This window comes from Pongo abelii, chromosome 5 (assembly GCF_028885655.2).
Source record: "Pongo abelii isolate AG06213 chromosome 5, NHGRI_mPonAbe1-v2.0_pri, whole genome shotgun sequence".
Taxonomy (NCBI): Eukaryota; Metazoa; Chordata; class Mammalia; order Primates; family Hominidae; genus Pongo; species Pongo abelii.
The window spans coordinates 156,994,859-157,016,579 of record NC_071990.2 but is presented as its reverse complement, the minus strand read 5'-3'; the positions used below and the strand labels follow the sequence as shown (position 1 = coordinate 157,016,579).

Genomic DNA, 21,721 nt, shown 5'->3' with positions numbered 1-21,721 from the left:
CAGCAAAATTCTCCCACCTATCAGAGAAACTTTTTTTTTTTTTTTGCTTCGTTGTTTTATCTGGTATAACGGAAAGACAGAACTCATATTTCAGTCTTCTCTCTGTTCTTAGCTGTAATCCTAGCAAATCGAATGACCTCTTTACACTGGCCAATTATTCATCTGCCATATAATTATAACAGCCACCACTGATCACGTGTGGGCTTACCCAATGCCATGCGAGCACTATGTTTTGAATGTGCACACCAGGCGATCTCTCTCATTTAGTGCTCACAATTTTGAGGTGGACATTAGGTCCATTTAACTGATGAAAAAACTGAGGCTGAAAGAAGTTAAAAACCCGTCATGCAGCATCTGCAGAGCGGCGGTTCTAAAAACACCTGACTGTAAAAAAGAATTGCTAACAAACAATAGCTTTGCCTCTAAGCACCCGCTTTTCCTCTAATATTCACAGACGGGTATTTAGAACGTCAAAGGGCTGGAAGCCCTTGGGAACTTCAGGGTGGGAGTAAATCGGCTGCATCATAGCTCAGAGCAACTCCTCCGAAAAACCCCACCCTATCCAGGCCCCGCCTCGTCCCGCCCTCCTGGGCGCTCTCCCCACAGCCCGCCCCGGAGAAGCCTCGCCCACCCGGCTCCTCCCCCGCTGTCACAAGCGGAAGCCGCTGGGCACCCAGCCTGCCCTTCTCTCGGCGGGACGTAGCGCATGCGCTCTCAGCACGCCGGGATTTCCTGTCCGCGGTCATCGCTTCCGGTGAGGTAGGTCTGACCAATGGGGCTGGCTCTGAGGCGGGCCTTAGGTCTCGCAGGTTCCTCCCCTGCGCGTTTCTTTCGGAGCGGCGGTGAAGGGCCCGGGTGAAGCAGGGGTGGCTGGTGCTTGCCGCGTCTCATGGCTGCGTCCGGAAAACTCAGCACTTGCCGTCTCCCGCCGTTGCCCACGATTCGAGAAATCATTAAGTTGTTAAGACTGCAAGCAGCGAAGCAGCTATCACAGAATTTCCTCCTGGACTTGAGGCTGACAGGTGGATGGCTTAGCAGTGCTCCCCGGATGTCTCCCCAGTGTCCGTGGGGGCGTGGGCCGGGGGGTCTTGCACGTCCCCGCGGGCGGGTGTCCAGGCACTGGCGTGCGACGGGCTTTTGGTCAGGTCCTTCGACCTCTTTGTATCAGAAGAACTCCGGTCCCACCGCCCAGGAGACACGTGAAGTGCGTTGATTGCTCACAAAACTCCGCGTTCGGGGGGGTGTAGCCTGCCGGCAGGCTGCATAAATACCAAGCTCACTGGGGGAGGAAGGGTTCATGGGTCGTGAAAGGCGCTAGTGAATATTGGAATCTGGGTCACTGTGAAATCAATCACTCTGAAGTGGTACAGCACATGCTGAGTGCGCTTGCTTTACATGCAGTTTAAAGTTACCAGAATTTAAATTGATGCGAGGATTTTATCAATAACTTGGTGAAAAGAGTATCCCTCGTATGATTCGTTATTTAAACGTTTACCTGTTCAGTCTAAGAAAGCCTCGGGGGCACTAATATTCATTCATAAGTACATGTTACACAAGCAATATTGTGCTAGTGCCGGGGGTAGGATATGGGCGTGAACAAGACGGTGTTTCCTCGAGGAGCTTACTTTTAGCAAGTTTACATTCCCACACCTAATTGTTTAAAGTCACTTTTTATGAGATATAATTTATATGCAATAAAATTAATCAGTTTGAAGTGCTCAATTTGATGAGTTTTGACGAATGTATTAATATATATTCGTTTAACCACCATCACCATTGCTTAGTGGTGTTCTGTAAGATGAGGTTGCAAAAATATATTACAAATATGTCTACTAAGTCACGGCTGGAGTACTTAGGTTTTGAGATTTTCATATTTCATTCTATTTAGTCCCACTTCAGAAGTTGTAAAGAGCAGTAAATCACACCCAAAAAGTTCATTTTCACTTAAATGAAGCACACTCCAGAAAACATAAAATGTTTTATTTCTTGGACATGCAGTCTTTATTCTGCCTGTAGCAATATGACTTTGGATAAAATAACTCTTAAGTTTTCTCTTTTTTTTTTTTTTAAGATGGAGTTTCGCTCTTGTTGCCCAAGCTGGAGTGCAATAGCATGATCTCGGCTCACTGCAACCTCCGCCTCCCCAGTTCAAGTGATTCTCGTGTCTTAGCCTCCTAGGTAGCTAGGATTACAGGCGTGAGCCACCATGCCCAGCTAATTTTGTGTTTTTAGTAAAGACGGGGTTTCACTATGTTGGTCAGGCTGGTCTCGAACTCCTGATCTCAAGTGATCCACTCGCCTCGGCCTTCCAAAGTGTTGGGATTACAGGTGTGAGCCACCACGTCTAGTAGTTTCCTCATCTTTTAATTGGAAGAAGGGCCTACTACTTTAAAAGATTACCCACTCTAAAATTCTTTGGTTCTAGTAATAGCTAGTACCAGCCTTTTCTGCTTGTTATTAGCCACATTCTAAATATAAATCACCATTCTCAGGGCAGAAGTTATAGGTCTGTCTATATTTTTTAAAATCCTTCAAATACATTTTCTCATGAGCCTTTATCTTCAGGAGTAAGTTTCAAATTCTAGATATTAGCCACTCTTTCTATGGGAACCAGAGTTAAAGGAGATGAGGGTACTTACCTGAGGTTAGAAGCTCAGGCAGAAGAGAGCAAGATTGAAATCCAAGCTCATTGATTTGATAGTGCTTCTTTAATATTCATTTGTATTTCAATGTGCCTGAAAAGTTTGAGAGCAGAGACCTGCCTACTGTTGTAGCTCTCCATTTTAAAGAAGGAGAGTATTAAATTTATTCCATAATGTATCATTCCTGTTCCCTCTGAGAGGCATTGGCTTTAGGATTTACACCTATGTTGAAGTCCATGACCTTGTACAAATAAAACAATAGACAAGGAAACTGAAAAGTTAAGAGAAATGAAATTGGGATAGGAGTCCTTGGTTAACATGTAAGGATTAGGTGAGAATGTGTGTAAATCGATCATAATAGGTAAGATGGTCAGTGGATGCTAATTCCCTCCCTGTTAAAAGACTAAACCATTTTTGGATGGTTGAGAAACTAGTTTCCACATTTTAGCTGACAAAGGTAAGTTGTTGAAAACAAGCAAAAACAGGACTGTGAACACTTACAAGAAGTACTGGTGTGTTTTTAGTGACTAAATTTCCACTATCCTAGGAAGACCAGTTCCTTGGATTTCCATATCTCAAAGTCACTAAGACCAGCCCATTGCATGTTTTTCCAGATGTGATGACTGGTTGCACAGAGTCAATACTCTACTTTTTTATGATGTCTTAAGGGCTGTTAACTTGAATTTGATTAATTAAAAAATTAATTTTTCTGTATTGACATGCATGTGTGCAAAGCTTTAAAAACCCTCAACTGCTCAATTTAACTTTTTCCTGAAAATGACTAAGAATTCAAATTTCTGAAAATCTTATGATCTAAGAACTTATTGCCATTGCCATATTGACCACCACCAAGATGTCTCTAGATAAAAATGAGACTTCAGTACTTTTTGCTTTTGGATTTCACTAGCAGTACTGAAGATTCTGAATGTGAAACTAGTATTGCTTATTCAGATATTCAATGTTCAATAACTATAGAAAAGTGCTGCATTCTTATCCAGTCTGTTCTTAGGAGTCGGTTGGTTTCAAATCAGTTTGAAAGGAATTTGCATGGGACAGATAGAAACTACAATATTAGCTAAATTTAAGCTAAGAAACTTTGTCATGATAATCCTGTGTTTGTTAAGGGACTGGTACAGTTCAACGGTGATGTGGTAGCATATTCAGTTGCCACTTCATGTTAATTTAGGTAGAGAGTTAAATAGTCAAATAAATATTATACATAAAGGATCAATTGATTGGGTAATGACTGAATTTTTACAGAAGATTTTTCTCTCTAAATTTCATATGTTGAAATTTGCCAAGTTAATTGAGATAACTAAAACTCTTTTTCCTCTAGATAAAATTGTAAGGAAAGCTGGCAATCTGACAAATGCTTATGTTTACGAAGTGGGCCCTGGGCCAGGGGGAATCACAAGATCTATTCTTAATGCCGATGTCGCTGAACTTCTGGTGGTTGAAAAGGACACTCGATTTATTCCTGGATTACAGGTGAGATGCTTAAAGTGTCTTCTTTAGGAGGCAAAAGCTGAATTTAAATCTTTATGCCATGATGCTTAAACCCCAAGGTATCCAAAGATTATGTAGGTTTTTCCTCAACTATAGATCCCCAAGGCCCCATTCCAGAGATTTTGATTCCATAGTCTGGAGAAATCTGGAAATCTCCATTTTTAAAAAGCACTCTCAGATGGTCTGTTGACTACACCTTGAAAAACCCTGCTTTAAGCATTTATGCTAAACAAATTAATTGTTTTGTGTGTTTTTTTTTTAAGTCTGCTAATAGTTGTGCGTGTCGTGACCCATTCCTTCAAAAATAAATAAAAATAAATAATGGCCAGTAATGACTCATTGGTACGACTTTTGAGAACTTCATTTAGGTTCAAAAAGCATTTCCACAAACAAAAGATGAGTAAGACATATGCACGTTTTTCATCATGAGAGACTAATTATGAAGCTTAAGCATTCTTTTATAAGATAAATTTTTTAAGTGAAGGAAGGAAGTTGTACTTTTATAGATTTAGGATGAGGTTTAAATGAAATGATACATGCATCTTTAAAATACAGGCACTGTTATTGTATGAGAAATAAGAGTTGAAGGAACTGGGCACGTTTCAACTGGAGAAAAGAGGCCCTGGGTAAGAGTGTATATAGCTGCACATCCAAGGTTGGGGGTAGATAGGATAAGCTTGTTTTGATCTTTTCTAAGAAAGAACTAAAACAAATAGATGGAAATTGAGGGAGGCAGGATTGAGGATTCGAAATAAGTAGGAACTTACTTTTTTTAAAATGCTGGCAAACAGTGAAGTAGATTGTATCAGGGATCTTGTAAAGGGATTTCCTCATAGGGGAACACTTAATGTCTTAAAGGCCTTTGATTCCTCCATAATTCTAAAACTTTTAAAAGAGCCCTGAACCTTTGGCTCAGATGAGAAGCAATTTATCATGTGACTATAATAGAATAATGTAGTTATCTACATAATTACTTCCATACAAAAGGACAAATTGATTTTAAATGAGTACATTCTAATACTAACTTGTGTGTATATTAATGGAAAAATGTTAGTTTCTGTCAGAAGAGTTTGAGAAATTGTTTTCGAAAACCTAGAACTTTGTGTGCATGTATCTGATTTTTTTAAGAAAGCTAGCAGTTTTTCCCTAATTTTGCTTTATCTAGTTTTTATGCTTAAAAAAAATTACATAATATTTCCTTTTATCTAGTTTTACCAGTCTATACTAACAGAATTGGTTTCAGATACTAAACTTTATGTTGAGATAGTCACATGGCACATATTCCTTGATCAAATGTGGAATTTAATAGTAATTTTTGTTTTGAACTGTGTTCTTAAGAATTATGTATCAGTTGGAGGTGGACATGAGAATATTATTATTTTTGGTGAGATCATAAGATTATAAAAAGAAACTAAATAACTGTATAATCCCCTTCGGGCTTATTCGTGTAGCCCTTTTTGGACATAGGGAATACTCACCTGACTTTTTTGCTCTTAAAAAGACTTCTTGTCCCTCGTATCTCACCATTCATTGGGTTTATTCTTTCTTATTAGGCCAGGGGTTGAACCAGATTTTCGTTCATTCCCACATATTCTCCTCTTTGATATGAACAAAAGATCTTTGAAGGCAGACTGTTGAAAAGAGCGACTGCCACCCTTGTCTTCTCAGTTTCCCCCAAACCCATAAGTCACTGTGTTCCTAACTCCAGCCTTGTTTTATCTCATTCGATTTATCATCATCTGACATACTGTATATATGTTCTTCCCATTTGTTTGTTAACTGACTCACCTGTCTGGAATGTAAGTACCGTGAGGGTAGAAATGTGTGTCTGTTTTGTTCCCTGCTGTACGTCTATCTCACGTAACAGTGCCTGGCACATAGCAGGTGTTCAGTAAATGTCTCACATGAGAAACAAAAAGGTTGACCACTATTTCTGCATCTGTGTATATATATACACACATGTATATGTATCTCTCATATTAGATAATTAAATGTGTCATTAAATAGTGAAAGTAAATATTTGTGTAGCATTGATAATGAAAAAGTTTTATGCTCTTTTTTCTAAATGAAGGCTGATTTCAAGTTAAATTACTCTACAGGAAATGTATATTTGACTTCTCATTTGTTTTTAGTAGAAACAAAATTAATTCTTAGTATCTTATATGCAGGAAAGGAATTTGCCTTAAAAAGAAATGTTGGGTACTAAAATATCAAATAGGCCTTTTTTTTCCAGTAAGGAATGTTTCAATATGTAAAACTACTTTCTTTTAGAGGTACTAAATTAATCATAAAACTGAGTAAAAGTAGAAAGAAAGTGATCTATTTTAAGGATTCCTTTTTAGTGATTTCTAAGCTAATAGAATTACTTTTTGAAGAAATTGTAATAATTTATAAAATACCTTCTAGCTGAAAGCCTGTCATTTGTAGCTTAATTCAATTCTTACAGTATTTTCATGAGGCAGTTTAGGGGAAAGAAAAGCTGGTGCTAACATACAGGATTCATGCTCAGATTTATAAAGGTAAGAAAAACATGTCTAGTATGTTTAGTATAGTATAGTTTTGTGGTAAAGACACAGACTTCAGCATCAGACTGCCTGGGTTTAACTTCAGATTCTACTACCAGTTGGGTGACTTTGGGTAGGTAATTTTGTCCTCTGTGCCTCAGTTTGCTCGTAGGACTCGTATGAGGATTCAGTGTATGCCTGATACTTAGAAAGCACTGAATAATATCTTAGTTATAAGTAATCAATTAAATTATTATCCCTATGCCTTGATTACCTCTGGTGATTAGTAACTGATCAGGAGACTGCTAATCTGGAAAGAGGTATAGGAGGAAGTCGTGTTATTCCATTGGAGCACTGGAAAATTCTCCAGTGCTATGGAAACATTGGGGCGTTTTCCAACTCATCAAACTTGCATTGGACACCTAGGGTTTCTTTTCTTGATGTTGTCACATCCTGATTGTGCATTTCTAGGTTTTTAAGTTTTCGTTGTTTCTTGTTACGTTTTTATGACTGACTGGATTCTCTGTGCTGTGGAGAGGAGTGAGGAGATTTCCTGAATCTCAAGGAGCTTGAGGCCTTGATAGGTTTTTCCTCTTTCTGAACTGGAAATAACTTAGATTTCCTGACATCTCAGGGAATTTGAAGCTTTGATAGATTCTTCTCCATTTGTGAACTGGAGATAAATTCGTAAATCACTTGTATCCCTTCAGAGAAGTAGTACAGATTTCCCCTCATTTTTTTTTTTTCTGTTTATTTTAAAGCAAACCTGTGCAACACACGGCCCATGGGCTGCCTGCAGCCCAACACAAATTCTTAAACTTTCTTAAAACATTATGAGATTTGTTTTGCATTTTCTTTTTAAACTCATCTGCTATCATTAGTATATTTTATGTGTGGCCCAGGACAGTTCTTCTTTCAGTGTGGCTGAGGGAAGCCAAAAGATTGCACAGCAATCTTTTCATATATTAAAAATAATAATTAAATTTCAATAATTAAAAATAGTAATAGCTAATATTTATGGAGAGTTTATCACAGTAAATACTTTGTGATATGATTTGGCTCTGTGTCCTCACCCAAATCTCCTCTTGTAGCTCCCATAATTCCCATGTGTTGCGGGAGGGACTCAGTGGGAGATGATTGAATCATGGGGCTGGGTCTTTCCTGTGCTGTTCTCATGATAGTGGATGGGTCTCACAAGATCTGATGGTTTTATAAATGGGAGTTTACCTGCACAAGCTCTCTCTTTGCCTGTTGCCATCCACGTAGGGTGTGACTTGCTCCTCCTTGCCTTCCGTCATTGTGAGGCCCCCCCAGCCATGTGGAACTGTGAGTCTAAACCTGTTTTGTAAATTGCCTAGTCTTGGGAATGTCTTTATGAGCAGCATGAAAATGAACTAATACACTTTGTTTTACAGCTTTGTTGAGATACAATTGATGCTCAGTAAACTGCACATTTAAAGTGTACAAATTACTGAGGATTTGTGTGTGTGTGTGTGTGTGTGTGTGTGTTTGAGACATGGTCTCACTCTGTCACCCAGGCTGGAGTGCAGTGACACGAGCACAACTCAACAGCTCACTGCAGCCTTGACCTCCTGGGCTCAAGCAGTCCTCCCACCTCAGCCTCTTGAGTAGGTGGAACTACAGGTGCACACCACCGTGCCTGGCTGATTTTTGTATTTTTTTGTAGAAATGGGATTTCACCATTTCTACATGGTGGTCTCAAACTCCTGGGCTCAAGCAGTCTGCCCACCTCGGTCTCCCAAGATGCTGGGATTACAGGCAAGAGCCACTACACCCAGTTAACTGAGTTTTGACATATGTGTGATTGCATGAAACCATCATCACAATTAAGAAAATAAACACTCATCATCCTCAGGATTCCTCATGTTTCTTTGTAATCTGTCCCTTCCTTCCCCCTTTACCTATCTCAGACAACCACTAATCTGCTGTCACTATAGATTATTTTTTATTTTTCAGAATTTTATGTAAATGGAATCATACAATATGTACTTTTTTTTTTGGTCTGATGTCTTTTACTTAGCATAATTATTTTGCAATTCATCCATGTTGAGGTGTTTATCAGTAGTTTGCTCCTTTTTATTGCTGAATAGCATTCCATTTTATGAATATACCAAATTTGTGAATCTGTTCACCTGTTGATAGACTTTGGGTTTTTCCATTTTTTGGCTCTTATATTGTAATAAAGCTTTTATGAACATTCATATGCAAGTGTTTGTGTGGATACACACTTCCATTTCTCTTGAGTAAAGACTTAGGAGTAGAATATCCGGGTCCTGTGTAGAATATCCGGGTCCTGTGGTAGACGTATATTATACTTTTTACAGAAATACCAAATTGTTTTATAAGATGACTGTGCCATATTACATTCCCACCAGTTGTACATCAGAGTTCCCGTTGCTCCACATGCTTGCTCAGACTTGTCATGGTCAGTCTTTTTAATTTTAGCCATCCTTGTGAATATGTAATGGTATCCTCTTGTGGTTTTTATTTGCATATCCCTAATAGATAATAATACTGGACATATGATGTGCTTATTTGCCATCTTTGTATCTTCTTTGGGGAATTATTTGTTCAAATATTTTTAGTACTTTTACTTTTTTTGTCTTATTGAATTTTAAGAGATATTTATATAGTTCAGATGTGAGGCTTTGTCAGATACAGATTTTACAAATGTTTTCTCAGCTGTGGCTTACCTTTTTATTTTCTTAACAATGTCTTTGAAGAACAGAAATTTCATGTTTATGAAGTGTAATTTATCAGTTTTTTCTTCTAGACTTTATGCTTTTTATGTCTTATTTTTAAAATATTTGCCAAACCAAGATCACTAAAAATTTCTGTTTTATTTATATATAACTAAATATATAAATATATATTATATATAAATAATATAAAATTATTTTATAATTTTAGCTTTTATATTTAGGTCTTTGATACGTTTTGAGCTAATTCTTGCATATAGTGTGAGGTAAGGTTTAGGTTCTTTTTTAACACCATTTTTTGAAAATACTGTCTTTTCCTCATTGAATTGCCTCAGTACTATTGTCAAAAATCAGTTGATTTTATGTGTGTCAGTTTATTTCTGAACTTCCAATTCTGTTCTATTTATCTATAGGTCTATTGTTTCACCAACAGCCACCTGTATTTATTACTATGGACTGAAGATTGAAAAAGCCTTCATTTTGCCTTCATTTTTGGAAAATATTTTGGCAGTATTTTGTTTTATTACTCTAAAAAAGTTGCTCTGCCATTTTCTCACTTGCATTGTTTCTGACAAATCTTTTTTCATTCTTTGTTCTTTTTTCTCTGGCTGTTTTTGATACTTTCTACTGTTTTTGAGCAATTTCATCATGATGTGCTTACATTGGCTGTCTTCGTGTTCCTTGTGTGTAGAATTCATTGAGCTTCTTGGATCTGTAGGTTTTCCTGTGCTTTTTGTTGTCTAATGTCTGAAAATTGTTTCATCTGTTTTCTCTGTTTTTTAAATTGATTTAAGGCAGGAGAACATGCCTGCTCCCTTAGACTCCATCTTTGCTGGAGTAGGAAGTTTCAGGATTCTTCTTAACCATTAAATTATGTGGTTATTTTGAGGAATTTTTGGAGAGAGAAAGTAAGTCATTGTAGTGTTAGTATTGCCTTTGGTTTTTTGTTTGTTTGTTTTTTGAGACAGAGTTTCGCTCCTGTTGTCCAGGCTGGAGTGCAGTGGCGTGATCTCGGCTCACTGCAAGCTCCACCTCCAGGCTCAAGCGATTCTTCTTCCTCAGCCTCACGAGTAGCTGGAATTACAGGTGCCCACTACCACGCCCAGCTAATTTTTTGTATTTTTAATAGAAACTGGGTTTCATCATGTTGGCCAGGCTGATCTCGAACTCCTGAACTCAGGTGATTCACCTGCCTCGGCCTCCTAACCTTTGGATTTTCTTATAGGTAAACGCTGATTATTTCCACTTCATTGGCCTAGTGGAAAGTTCATGGGATTGAGCATCAAATAGTCTAGTGACCAAATCTCAGATATGCCACCTACTAGCTTTGTGACCTTAAGCTTGCTGTTAAACCTTTTTTAGCTTCAACTTTCTCATCTGCAGCATGGGAATAATAGTTCTCTTCTGTGGGTATTGCAAGGATGGATAGAAATGGATGTAAAGAGCCTGGCATAATCCCAGTAGCCAGTAATAGTTGCTATTTTAATTATTCCCCTTCCAGTCATCTTATTAACAGACATATGAGATAATTTCAGCATCCAGGCAGAAAGAGCTATTTTTAATTCGAGATAATGAAGTTTTGAAGTTCTTTAATCTCTAACAATTTTTTTAAAAAGGAAGATTGCCTTCCTTGCTATTGTGACATAACTATTTATTTTACACATGTAACTTACTTGATGTTACCATAGTTAATCGTAACATAGACAAAACTCAACAAATAAGCAAAAAGTGGCTTACAGCCAAAGTGACTTTTTAGTCCATACAAAGTAGAAGTACAGAGATCAGTGGTAGAAGCAGGCCCACTGACAACTGTAAGAAGTAACAGTTGTTACAGTGACAGAAAGCTATAAAAGACAAATATAAACAAAGAAGAAACAATAATAACAGTAGGGTAGCAAAAACACCTTCATAACTATTGAGGCCATTATTCTAAAGACAACAGTAACCCTAGGTCATCAAGAAAAGGGTGAAATTTGCTTCAGTGTTCTTGGCCTAAGGAAGAGGATTCTGCAATATAGTTTAGAAAGATTTTCTTCTATATGTTTCTTATTTAAAAATATTAACACTTAGGAATAAACATTTATTGAATAGAAAATTTACTAAATCAAACATCTAATTCCTTGAGGAGGCTGAGTAAATGAGTCTGTACTATACCTAGGTGTTCAAGTCCTGCTTAAAAAGCAAGCAAGGGAGGTGGGGATAGAGAGGTTGGTCAACAAGTACAAAGTTACCATCAGATGGGAGGATTAAGTTCCGCTGTGCAATACCATTCCATTGCATAGTAGGGTGACTAAGTTAATGACTATATTGTGTATTTCAAAATAGCTAGAAGAGAGAATTTTAAATGTTCTCACCACAAAGAAATGATAAAAGTTTGAAGTGGACATGGTAATTATCCTAATTTTATCATATCATTGTACACATGTGTACAAGCATATCATAGTTAGCATCTGTCATTATTCTAAAGGCAACAACGACCCCAGGTCGTTAAGAAAAGGGTGAAATTTGGTTTAGTGTTCTTGGCCTAAGGAAGAGGATTGTGCCACATAGCGTCCCTATACATTGGCCTAAGGAAGAAGGTTGTATATTTAGCATACCTGTACGTTGTGTACAATGTATAATGATAAAATTAGGATAATTAGCTTATCCACCTCAAACATTTATCATTTATTTGTGGTGAGAACACACAATTATTATGTGTCAATTAAAAATAAAACAAACAAATAGGATAAAATCCGATATGGTTTGGCTATGTCCCTACTCAAATCTCATCAGTGAGCTCTCACGAGATCTGATGGTTTTATAAGGGGCATTTCTCCCTTTTGCTCGGCACTTCTCCTTGCTGCCGCCATATGAAGAAGGACGTGTTTACTTCCCCTTCCACCATGATTGTAAGTTTCCTGAGGCCTCCCCAGCTATGCTGAACTGTGAGTCAATTAAACGTCTCTCCTTTATAAATTACCCAGTCTCAGGTATGTCTTTATTAGCAGCATGAGAACGGACTAATACAAATCTAATGTCAAATTTAAAAAAGAGAGTGAAAGATTTGATAATGACATTGAAATGTCCAACAGACTTAAAATTCCTATAAAAATAATTTTAGATATTTGTAGTATCATTTAAGATATCAGTGGTTATGTGATTTGTTTGTTTTTGCTCTGTTCATAAATTTAGAATACTGAGAAAGTCTGAAAATGTACATTTTTAATACAATTCAAGTTATTTTACATACTAAAAAAAATAAAGCAAGCTAATTGACATTTTGACATCATGCTGTAACCTTCCCTCTAAAAGTCTGAAAAGTCTGTTGTAACATCTTAATTTTTTAATGAATAAATAGCAGTAGTCTTATATGTGTTATATATGAGAATACAAATTTTATCTTTCACCTACTATATTTTATACTATAGATTCTTTCCTTCTCATACAGTTTGCTTAACAGTTTTGCCCAGCCCTGTTACAAATATTTATTTCAACAGCATTTGGGCCCTACTATGTGGCAAATCAGGAAGAAGATAATTAACGTAACTACAGTGTTGGCCGCCGTGAACCCCTTACATGAGAAGGTGACATAAAATATACAAAATAGCTATTCAATGTAGTATTTCTTCTTTCTTAAGGTATTGATAATTTTGTGTAAGTTCTAAGAATTGCATGAATTCTTTCCTCATCCAGTAAAATCAACAAAAGGCTGCCTAGCCAAACCACAATTACTTGCCCCCTGCAGAGGAGCTTTCACTAAGACTGGTTAGAGGAGAGATTTTTTTAAATGGCCACAGAAAGAATGCTTCTACGTTTGTGTTTTAACTTTTATTAAAGGCATTGTTTATTACATTGTTTCATGTACCCTTTACAAAGCATAATACCAGGAAAAAAAAAATTATCTCTTGGAGTCTTGGTACAACTACTATTGAAAAGCAAAAATTATATATTTCATTCTGTAAATCACGAGAGCTAGCTCTCATGATTGTTAGCTCTTGTGTTTTACATATATGCTTCCCCTCTTCACGGTTTGGTTTTCGGTTTTCTTTTATAGCCTTATGTAATGATGCCTTTTACTCTAAACTGGCATACCTCTCATTTTGGAAGAATATAGAATTGAACACTAAAATAAAAATGAAAGAACAGTTTGAGAGTGTCTGTAAAAATACTCATTTGGCTGTAATCTGGTTCCTGCATTTGATTGGCTGTGCCTTTAAGCACATTCTGTGATAACACCTCCAGGGTTTTGAAGTGTAATGCTCCATTGTTATTCTTGAATGCATATAATAGTGATTTTTCCCACCCCCTCGTCATAAGCCATGTATCATTATGGTAGTGAAAACATTTCTGCTACTGGTTGGCTAGAAGGTCTTCGTGTGTTATTGCCTAATATCATTTGAAGTGTTTAAAAGGGTACTGTCTGTAATCATAATATCAATTTAGTCTGTCTAGCACTTTTTCCCCATAATTGCTTTAAGGACTTCACATAAATCTGTTAACATCAGCATTCATTCTTTCTGCAGTGGGGAGTTGCAAAGTAGATCAGGCTACAAATTGTCAAGAAGGAAGTGCACCTTTTAAAGTGTGGGGAGGATTTGGTTTGTCATTGACTAAGATTGAAAAGTGAATGGGAATCCAAAAGAAATGTAGTTTTAAACCTAGGAAAGGAGCCGGGTATGGTGGCTAACAGCTGTAATCCCAGCACTTTGGGAGGCCAAGGCGGGCAGATCACTTGAGGTCAGGTGTTAGAGACCAGCCTGGCCAACATGGTGAAACCTCGTCTCTACTAAAAACACAAAAATTAGTCAGGCGTGGTAGCGCACACCTGTAATCCCAGCTCTTAGGGAGGCTGAGGCAAGAGAATTGCCTGAATCCCAGGAGGAGAGGTTGCAGTGAGCCAAGATTGTGCCACTGCACTCCAGCCTGGGCAACAGAGCGAGACTCCATCTCAAAAAACAAACAAAAAACAAAAAGGAAAACCTAGGAAAGGAAAGTAAATTTATTTATATTATATTAGCTTTTAGATATTCAGTTGTACCTGTCAGTGTGGGAAAAGTTAGCATTTCAAATGTGGTTATCAGAGCTCGTAAGTTAATGTCAAAGAGCCAAATTTATATTGTTTTGTTGTGTTTTAGTCCTAACTACTAATTATTAAATACTTTCTATATATTGACATCATGAGACATAAGCTTTTAGTCCTGCCTCTTTGTTTTTGGCGTGCTAATTTGCTTTGTTTTAACTTTGTGAAACATAATTATAGAAAAAGATTTAGCATTTTCCGTTGACGATAAGTGCTATGATTAAATATGTGGTTTTATACATTAAGAGCATGCCGCATAGAGAGCTGTCTCTTTTTAAATTTTTAGTATATTGAAATTGTTATATTTTCCAAGATTTATTGCCTGAAACTCACCAGATCAAGTTTTAGTAACTAGTGGTAATTTAAAATAATCCATAAGTACATTAATATCAGAGGTATGCGATTATTTTTGCTAAACTGCCATGGCTAAATATATCAAACCAGATGATTTCCAGACTTAAAGTATGTTTAGCCTCTTACCAATAGAGGCATTTTAGCTATTTATTTCTGAAAGACTATTTATATAAATCTGCCTGATTGGCTTGTGAAGTAAATCTTTGCAAGTTTTTAGACCCTACACATTTGGGAAACCAACATCTCCCAGGCTAAAAGAGAAAGTTTCCAGCTTTACAGAGACCTGAATGCCATTTGGTCATTCACTTATTCGTGCACTTCTTAAATATGTATTAAACACTCACCATGCATGGCTGTAGCTACAGGGGCTATAAAGGTAGATAGGAAATGGGTCCTGCCCTTAAGGAGCATATGTCGTTGCAGGGGAAATTGAGATACAGTTTGTAAGTGCTGTAAAGAGGCAGATGCACAGCACAGTGTTGACACAAAGGTGGACTAATCCACAAGCCATGTTTCTTGGCCCAGTGTCTCGTCTCTGGCTTCTGTGATCATCTTGTTTATCCTCCCTTTTGGTTGTATGAGTTGGGCAAGGAGAGGTGTTAGGAGAAAAAAAATCAGCTTTAATGGACCCAGAGAATTAGGACCAAGGTAGTCTCAGGGCAAATGTTCCCTTTGAGCCTGTTCACCGTCCCTATAAAGTGCTGGGCACATTCTAGAATCTTGGCAACTGAGTTGAAGCCAAGGTTCTCCGAGCTCTGACTTAATGTGGGAAGAGAGTCACTTCTTCCCTTGAAATCTACCTTAGCAGTGATGTTTCTTCTCATTGATACATTCACTCCTGCCTTTTAAGTAAATTTATAAGCTCAGAGACTTTTTAAATATTTAACTAAGGACTTCAAGAATCAGTTTTGTGTTGGGCATGGGGCACTTAACACAATATGAATTTATAGATGACTTAGCTATAAAGTTTTTTGAATTAAGTGCCAACTCTTCGGTACTGTGAGAGTGTGGTGGTAGAGTAGGTGGAATGAAGAAGAAAAAGGTTACAAAAGTGCTTTTTTTCCCCTTTTTGCTCACAAAGACAGAAGGAAAAGGAAAGAAAGCAAACGGTTAGTACGTGGAAATAGGTTGGGAAGTAGCTATTGTTAAACATCCAGGGTAATTCATTAGGTCGATAAGGGCTATGGATCAACAAATATTAAGATTAGGGATGCTCTGGTCAGGAGTATCTCGGAGTGCAAAGTGGAGACTGGCATCGACAGGTGACTTTCTACTTGGCTAAATCTACCCATATATTAAGTTAAAGATCTTGATGATATATAGAATCCTTTGTATATGTATTTAGGCTATAAAGATTTAGCTAAATTAAGCTTATCTTTCATATGGTTGACTCCTGATTAATTCTCTGTATTTCATAATAATGTCCTTAGTCTCTAATTTAAAAACTTATTGATAGGAGTGAGTTTATGCTAAATCTATACAGAAATAGAAGTCATCCTGAAGGTCAAAATTACACTATATATTTGTAAAATTGTAAGCTAGTGTTGTACTGTCTGTTACTATCCCTAATCATTCATATGTGTTAAAATGAAACTCCACCATTGTCTGTTGCAATAGACATGATGTAGTATTTGTTCATTAATGATCACCCCTAGTCTCTGACTTTTTTAACTGATTTTTTAAATGCACAGGTTTAAAAAGTTTAGTTTTGTTACTCTCATATGAGCTCATTTTACTGATCTTTTTATAAACTAGATGCTTTCTGATGCAGCACCTGGGAAACTGAGAATTGTTCATGGAGATGTCTTGACATTTAAGGTAGAAAAGGCTTTTTCAGAAAGTCTTAAAAGACCCTGGGAAGATGGTAAGTGCTTTTGGGTAGTTATAAAACATTTCTTTTATGATTATTTATATCACAAATGTTCATTTTATGATACATTTATTACAAATGTCTTATATGTTTATATTTTAAATTATCTGAACAGAATTAAATAATGTATATTATAATTTTCTCTTGCTACTTGCTTCCAAATTATAAAATCTAGTTACTTTTTTTAGTTCTAATTCATTTGTCTCATTTCCAAATGTTTTGTATTCTGTGCAAATAAACTGATCGTTTTTTGTGATACCGTATAAGGATAGGGTAAACTATGAATTGTTATTTGTTCCAAACAGTGGAAAAAAAAGAAGTGCTTTAGTAAACTAAGCCATGCTCAAGCCATTGTTTTAACTTTTTCTATTATTCTTCACATTCAGTGACCAACCAAGGCAGTCTTCATTCACAGACAGTGTTTATTGGGTACCTGCTGTGTGCAGCCCTTCAGAATGCATAGATAAATAGGGTATGTTTCTTCCTATAACAGACTCTCAGAACAAACGGAGGAGGGCTTAGGTGCCTCCACATCTGGCTGCCCCCATGTCTCTGGCCTCCCCCATGACCAGACTCCTTCAGATGGGCCGCACTTGCAGACTCCGCCAGCTGACAGGCCCTCCTGTTCTTAGCATGCAGCGTTCAGGTTTCTGCCCCAGCCCAGCCACACTGGAACCACAATGCCTTCCTCATTACCTGTTTCAAACCTTATCTGACTGAGTTCTCCCACATTCATTTGACTGTAATCCATAGTCTTCCGGAGGATTTCTCTTGCTCTTTTTCTCCCTGATACCAGCCCCTCCTGTTTTTCCTTTTACATTTGTGAACTTTTTCTAACTATTCTTAGCTGGTGGTTGTTTTTCTATCCACTTTGTACATACTGTTGTTTCTGGGGTTTTTCTTTTTGGGCAAATTTGCCAGATTACTCCATTCCTATGGTTTCACTTACCACGTAGGTATTGCAGACATTCACATCTTTATATGCTGCCTGTACCCCCTTCCTGGGCATCTGACCTCTGACAGCTTCATCTAGGTGTTCCATAGGCACTTTAACCTCATCATGTCCAAAATAAATTCTCTCTTTCCTCAAGCCAATTCTTTTTCCTGTATTTCCTAGGCCAGAAATTCAAGGACTTTCTCTGAGTAACTGAGCAGTAATTAAGTATAATTTTTTCCTCAATAATCCAAAGCAGATTGTGAGAAAACATTGCTTTTGAATAATAAGTGAAATGAAAAATATTTAGCCATATCTATTTATATGTTTTTCTTTGATGCTATTAATATCCAGTCTGATTTTACTCGTCACTGAAATTGTATTCAGACTATATTGATGGAATCATTTCAGATTGTTTTTTCCTCTGCCACCAGATCCTCCAGATGTACATATTATTGGAAATTTGCCTTTTAGTGTTTCAACTCCACTGATTATCAAGTGGCTTGAAAATATTTCCTGTAGAGATGGACCTTTTGTTTATGGCAGAACTCAGATGACTTTGACTTTTCAAAAGGAAGTGGCAGAGGTAAGTTTTAACATTTTGTGACTATTTTATCACGTGTTCAAATTCCAAAGCAAAATAATAATACTGCATTTTTACCACAGTCTTTGTTTTCTAAGTTAATATCTCATTACACACACAAAAACCCAGCAGCAGCTGAGCCAAAAGTTAAAACTTTGATGATGATGACAGATGTAACTGCTGGGAGCTTCTGGGAAAACATGAAGGATGTGTGTTAGCCCAGGAGGTAGTGTGGTAAACACAGGGATGCAACAGCCATCAGTGCCACTGGAGAAAGACAAAAGCGATGCCCTGTTGGCCATACCCAGGATTGGCACGTGATACCTTAAAATTGATCCTTTAGGCTTCATGGCATGGCAGTTAAAGAATATGATAATTGGCCGGGCATGGTGACTCATGCCTATAATTCCAGCACTTTGGGAGGCCGAGGCGGGCGGATCACGAGGTCAAGAGTTTGAAACCAGCCTGGCCAACATGGTGAAACCCCGTCTCTACTAAAACTACAAAAAAAAAAAAAAAAATTAGCTGGGCGTGGTGGGGGACGCCTGTAATCCCAGCTACTCAGGAGGCTGAGCCAGAAGAATTGCTTGAACCTGGGAGGCAGAGGTTGCAGTTAGCGAAGATCGTGCCACTGCACTCCAGCTTGGGTGACAGAGCAAGACTCTGTCTCGGCAGGTGGTGCGGGAAGAATGTGATAATCAATTTGGAGCTGAGAAAGAAAAGGGGATTGAAGATCTCATTATTCAGTATATAAATTGCACTTACTCCCTCACCTCAGCGAAGTCTGCTATGCCTGCATTCCCATGGCAGAAGTGTTCTGGGTTCATTCTAGAAAATAAACCCTCCAGGGTAAGCAGGGGTGGTGTTTGAGCTGCAAAGTTATCAGGAGGGATGTGCAGACTCTTAATTAGTTTTTTTTAAAAATTTTATTATGACATATAAGTACAAGAGTATACAGCCATCCCTTGGTATCCATAGGGGATTGATTCCAGAACCCCTGCAAATACCAAAATCTACAGGTGCTCAAGTCCCTGATGTCAAACAGTGTAGTATTTGCATATAACCTATGCATATCATCCCATATACTTTAAATCATCTCTACATTATTTGTAATACCTAAGACAGTATAAATGTTTTATAAATAGTTGTTACACTGTATTCTTTGAGGAATAATGATAAGGGAAAAATCTGTACATGTTCAGTACAGATGCAACCATCCTTTTTTTATTCCCTGAATATTTTTGATCTGGGATTGGTTGGATCCATGGATATGTAACCCACAGATACTGAGGGATGACTGTATAATGTACATGGATGACTTAATAAAGGGCACTCCTGAATCCCCATGTACATGGATGACTTAATAAAGGGAACTCCTGAATCCCCACCCCCCACATGGGTAATTGAATCACTGGTACTTTTGAGACCCCGTTGTATCCCTTACTCTGATTGCATCTCCTTTCCATCCCATGCTACTAAGGTGATCACTACTGTGAATTTTGGATTTATTCCCTTGCATAGTCTTATCACACAGATTTATATTCCTATGATGAATACACTTTAGTTTTGTCCTTTTTTTTTTTTTTGGACAGAGTCTCACTCTGTCACCCAGGCTGGAGTGCAGTGGCGCAATCTTGGCTCACTGCAAGCTCCGTCTCCCGGGTTCACGCCATTCTCCTGCCTCAGCCTCCCGAGTAGCTGGGACTACAGGCGCCCGCCACCATGCCCGGCTAATTTTTTGTATTTTTGGTAGAGACGGGGTTTCACCGTGTTAGCCAGGATGGTCTCGATCTCCCGACCTCATCATCCACCCACCTCAGCCTCCCAAAGTGCTGGGATTACAGGCATGAGCCACCGCGCCCAGCCCAGTTTTGTCCACTTTTGACAACTGGGTTCATATAATATGTATTCTGTATGTATTCATATAGTATGTATTGTTTTTATCCTGAACATTATTTGTAGGATTCACTGACATTGCTTATGACTGTAGTTTATTTAGGTAGCTATATATACTACCCACTGTTTGACTGTGTAAGATCCTTATCTATTCATTCTCATGTTCATGGACCATGAATTAGTTTCATTGTTCTGTTTTTACAAACAAAACTGTCGTAAACATTCCATACTATGTCAGTTGGGGCACATGGGCAACATTTCTGTGGGTATTTACCTGGGAGTGGAACTGCAAATCTTCACCCCTGCATAGATAATGCTAAGTTGATCTCTGAAATCATCACGCCTGTTTATATTCCCACCAGCAGTGTGTGTGAGTTCATTTTGCTCCATATTCTTGCCAGTACTCACTATTGCCAGACTTGTACATTTTTATTAATCTCAGGGTAATGGAATGTCATCGTGTTTTATTTTGTCCTTGCTGGTTTGTAGCAAAATTGGGCACTATTGTGTGTTTACTGGCCTTTTTGGGTTCCTTGTTTTTAGTGCTTGCTTTTTGCTCACCTTTCTTTTGGGTTGCTTATCTTTTTCTTACTGATTTGGAGGAGTTCTCACATACTCTTTAATACTCTTCATACTAGTCCTTAGTTAAATGTGTTGAGCATTTCTTCTACTCTATGGCATGTTATTTTCTTTTTATGGTGTCTTTTGAAGAGCAAGCATTCTTAATTTTAAATTTATGTCTAGTGCTTTTTGTGTTTTGTTAAGGAAACCCTTTTATATCTTGAGTTCATGAAGATATTCTTCTGTTATCTTCTAGAAGCTTTACGTTTACCTTTCACATTTATATCTATAGTCCACTCGGGGTTGATCTCTCTGTATAGTGAAGTAGAAGCCAATTTTACTATTTTTAATGTATGGGTCCCAATTAACCTAGCTCCATTTACTCACAAGTTAGCCCTCGTTGATCCCTGTCAGCACTTCTGTCAGCATTGGTCTGGTTAGAGACATCATATAAGCATTGGTCTGATTAGAGACATCAAGAAAAAAATGACATGAAATACAGGAAGCAGAGGGCCCCCTACAGGACAGGGAGAAAGGAGTCTTCAGGAAGAACAGCCAGTCCAGATTGGAGCCAATTAAAAGGCGAATTTGATAAAACTACTGTCGAGTTTGCAAAGTCAAAAAAAAGTTACAAAAACTCAGGAGAGTTTAAGATTGAATTCATGATAAATAAATAGAAAACTAAATATAACAGGGAGTGAATCAAGGGAAATATACCATTATTGGAATGAGAAGTACAAAAATATTATTTGGAGATAAATAATTATTTTGAAAACCTAAGAAAAAATGAGAGACGTATATAAAAATAACTACAAAACCTAACTGAGAATCTCAAGGTCACTGAGATAAATCCAGAGAAATATCATAGCCCCAGAAGGAAAAATGATTATTTTAAAGATGCTAATTTTTCCAAGAATTCTGTATATCTAATTATAATCCTCAAAGAATTTATATTGAAATACGCAGTTCTAAGGATCATCTGGAGGAATAGAACTGCAAGAATACATAAGAAGTGTTGAAAAGGGAGAGTGATGAGAGAAGACTTCCTTGTCATACGCTAAAATGTATGGTGAAGCTTTAATAATTAAA

At 37.6% G+C, this 21,721-nt stretch overlaps 1 protein-coding gene across 3 annotated transcripts in view; it reads left to right on the top strand.

Annotated features, from left to right (window-relative positions):
- Positions 1-791: 791 nt before the first annotated feature.
- The window catches only part of TFB1M (transcription factor B1, mitochondrial), a 65,816-nt gene continuing 44,886 nt past the window's right edge, over positions 792-21,721 (top strand). For 2 of the 3 annotated variants that reach the window (XM_054556915.2, XM_054556913.2), the window contains exons 1-4: positions 792-1,022; positions 3,979-4,130; positions 16,544-16,652; positions 18,027-18,178. In XM_054556915.2, coding sequence (XP_054412890.2) covers positions 890-1,022; positions 3,979-4,130; positions 16,544-16,652; positions 18,027-18,178 — 546 coding nt within the window. In that variant the 5' untranslated portion in view covers positions 792-889. 3 annotated transcript variants of the gene reach the window in all.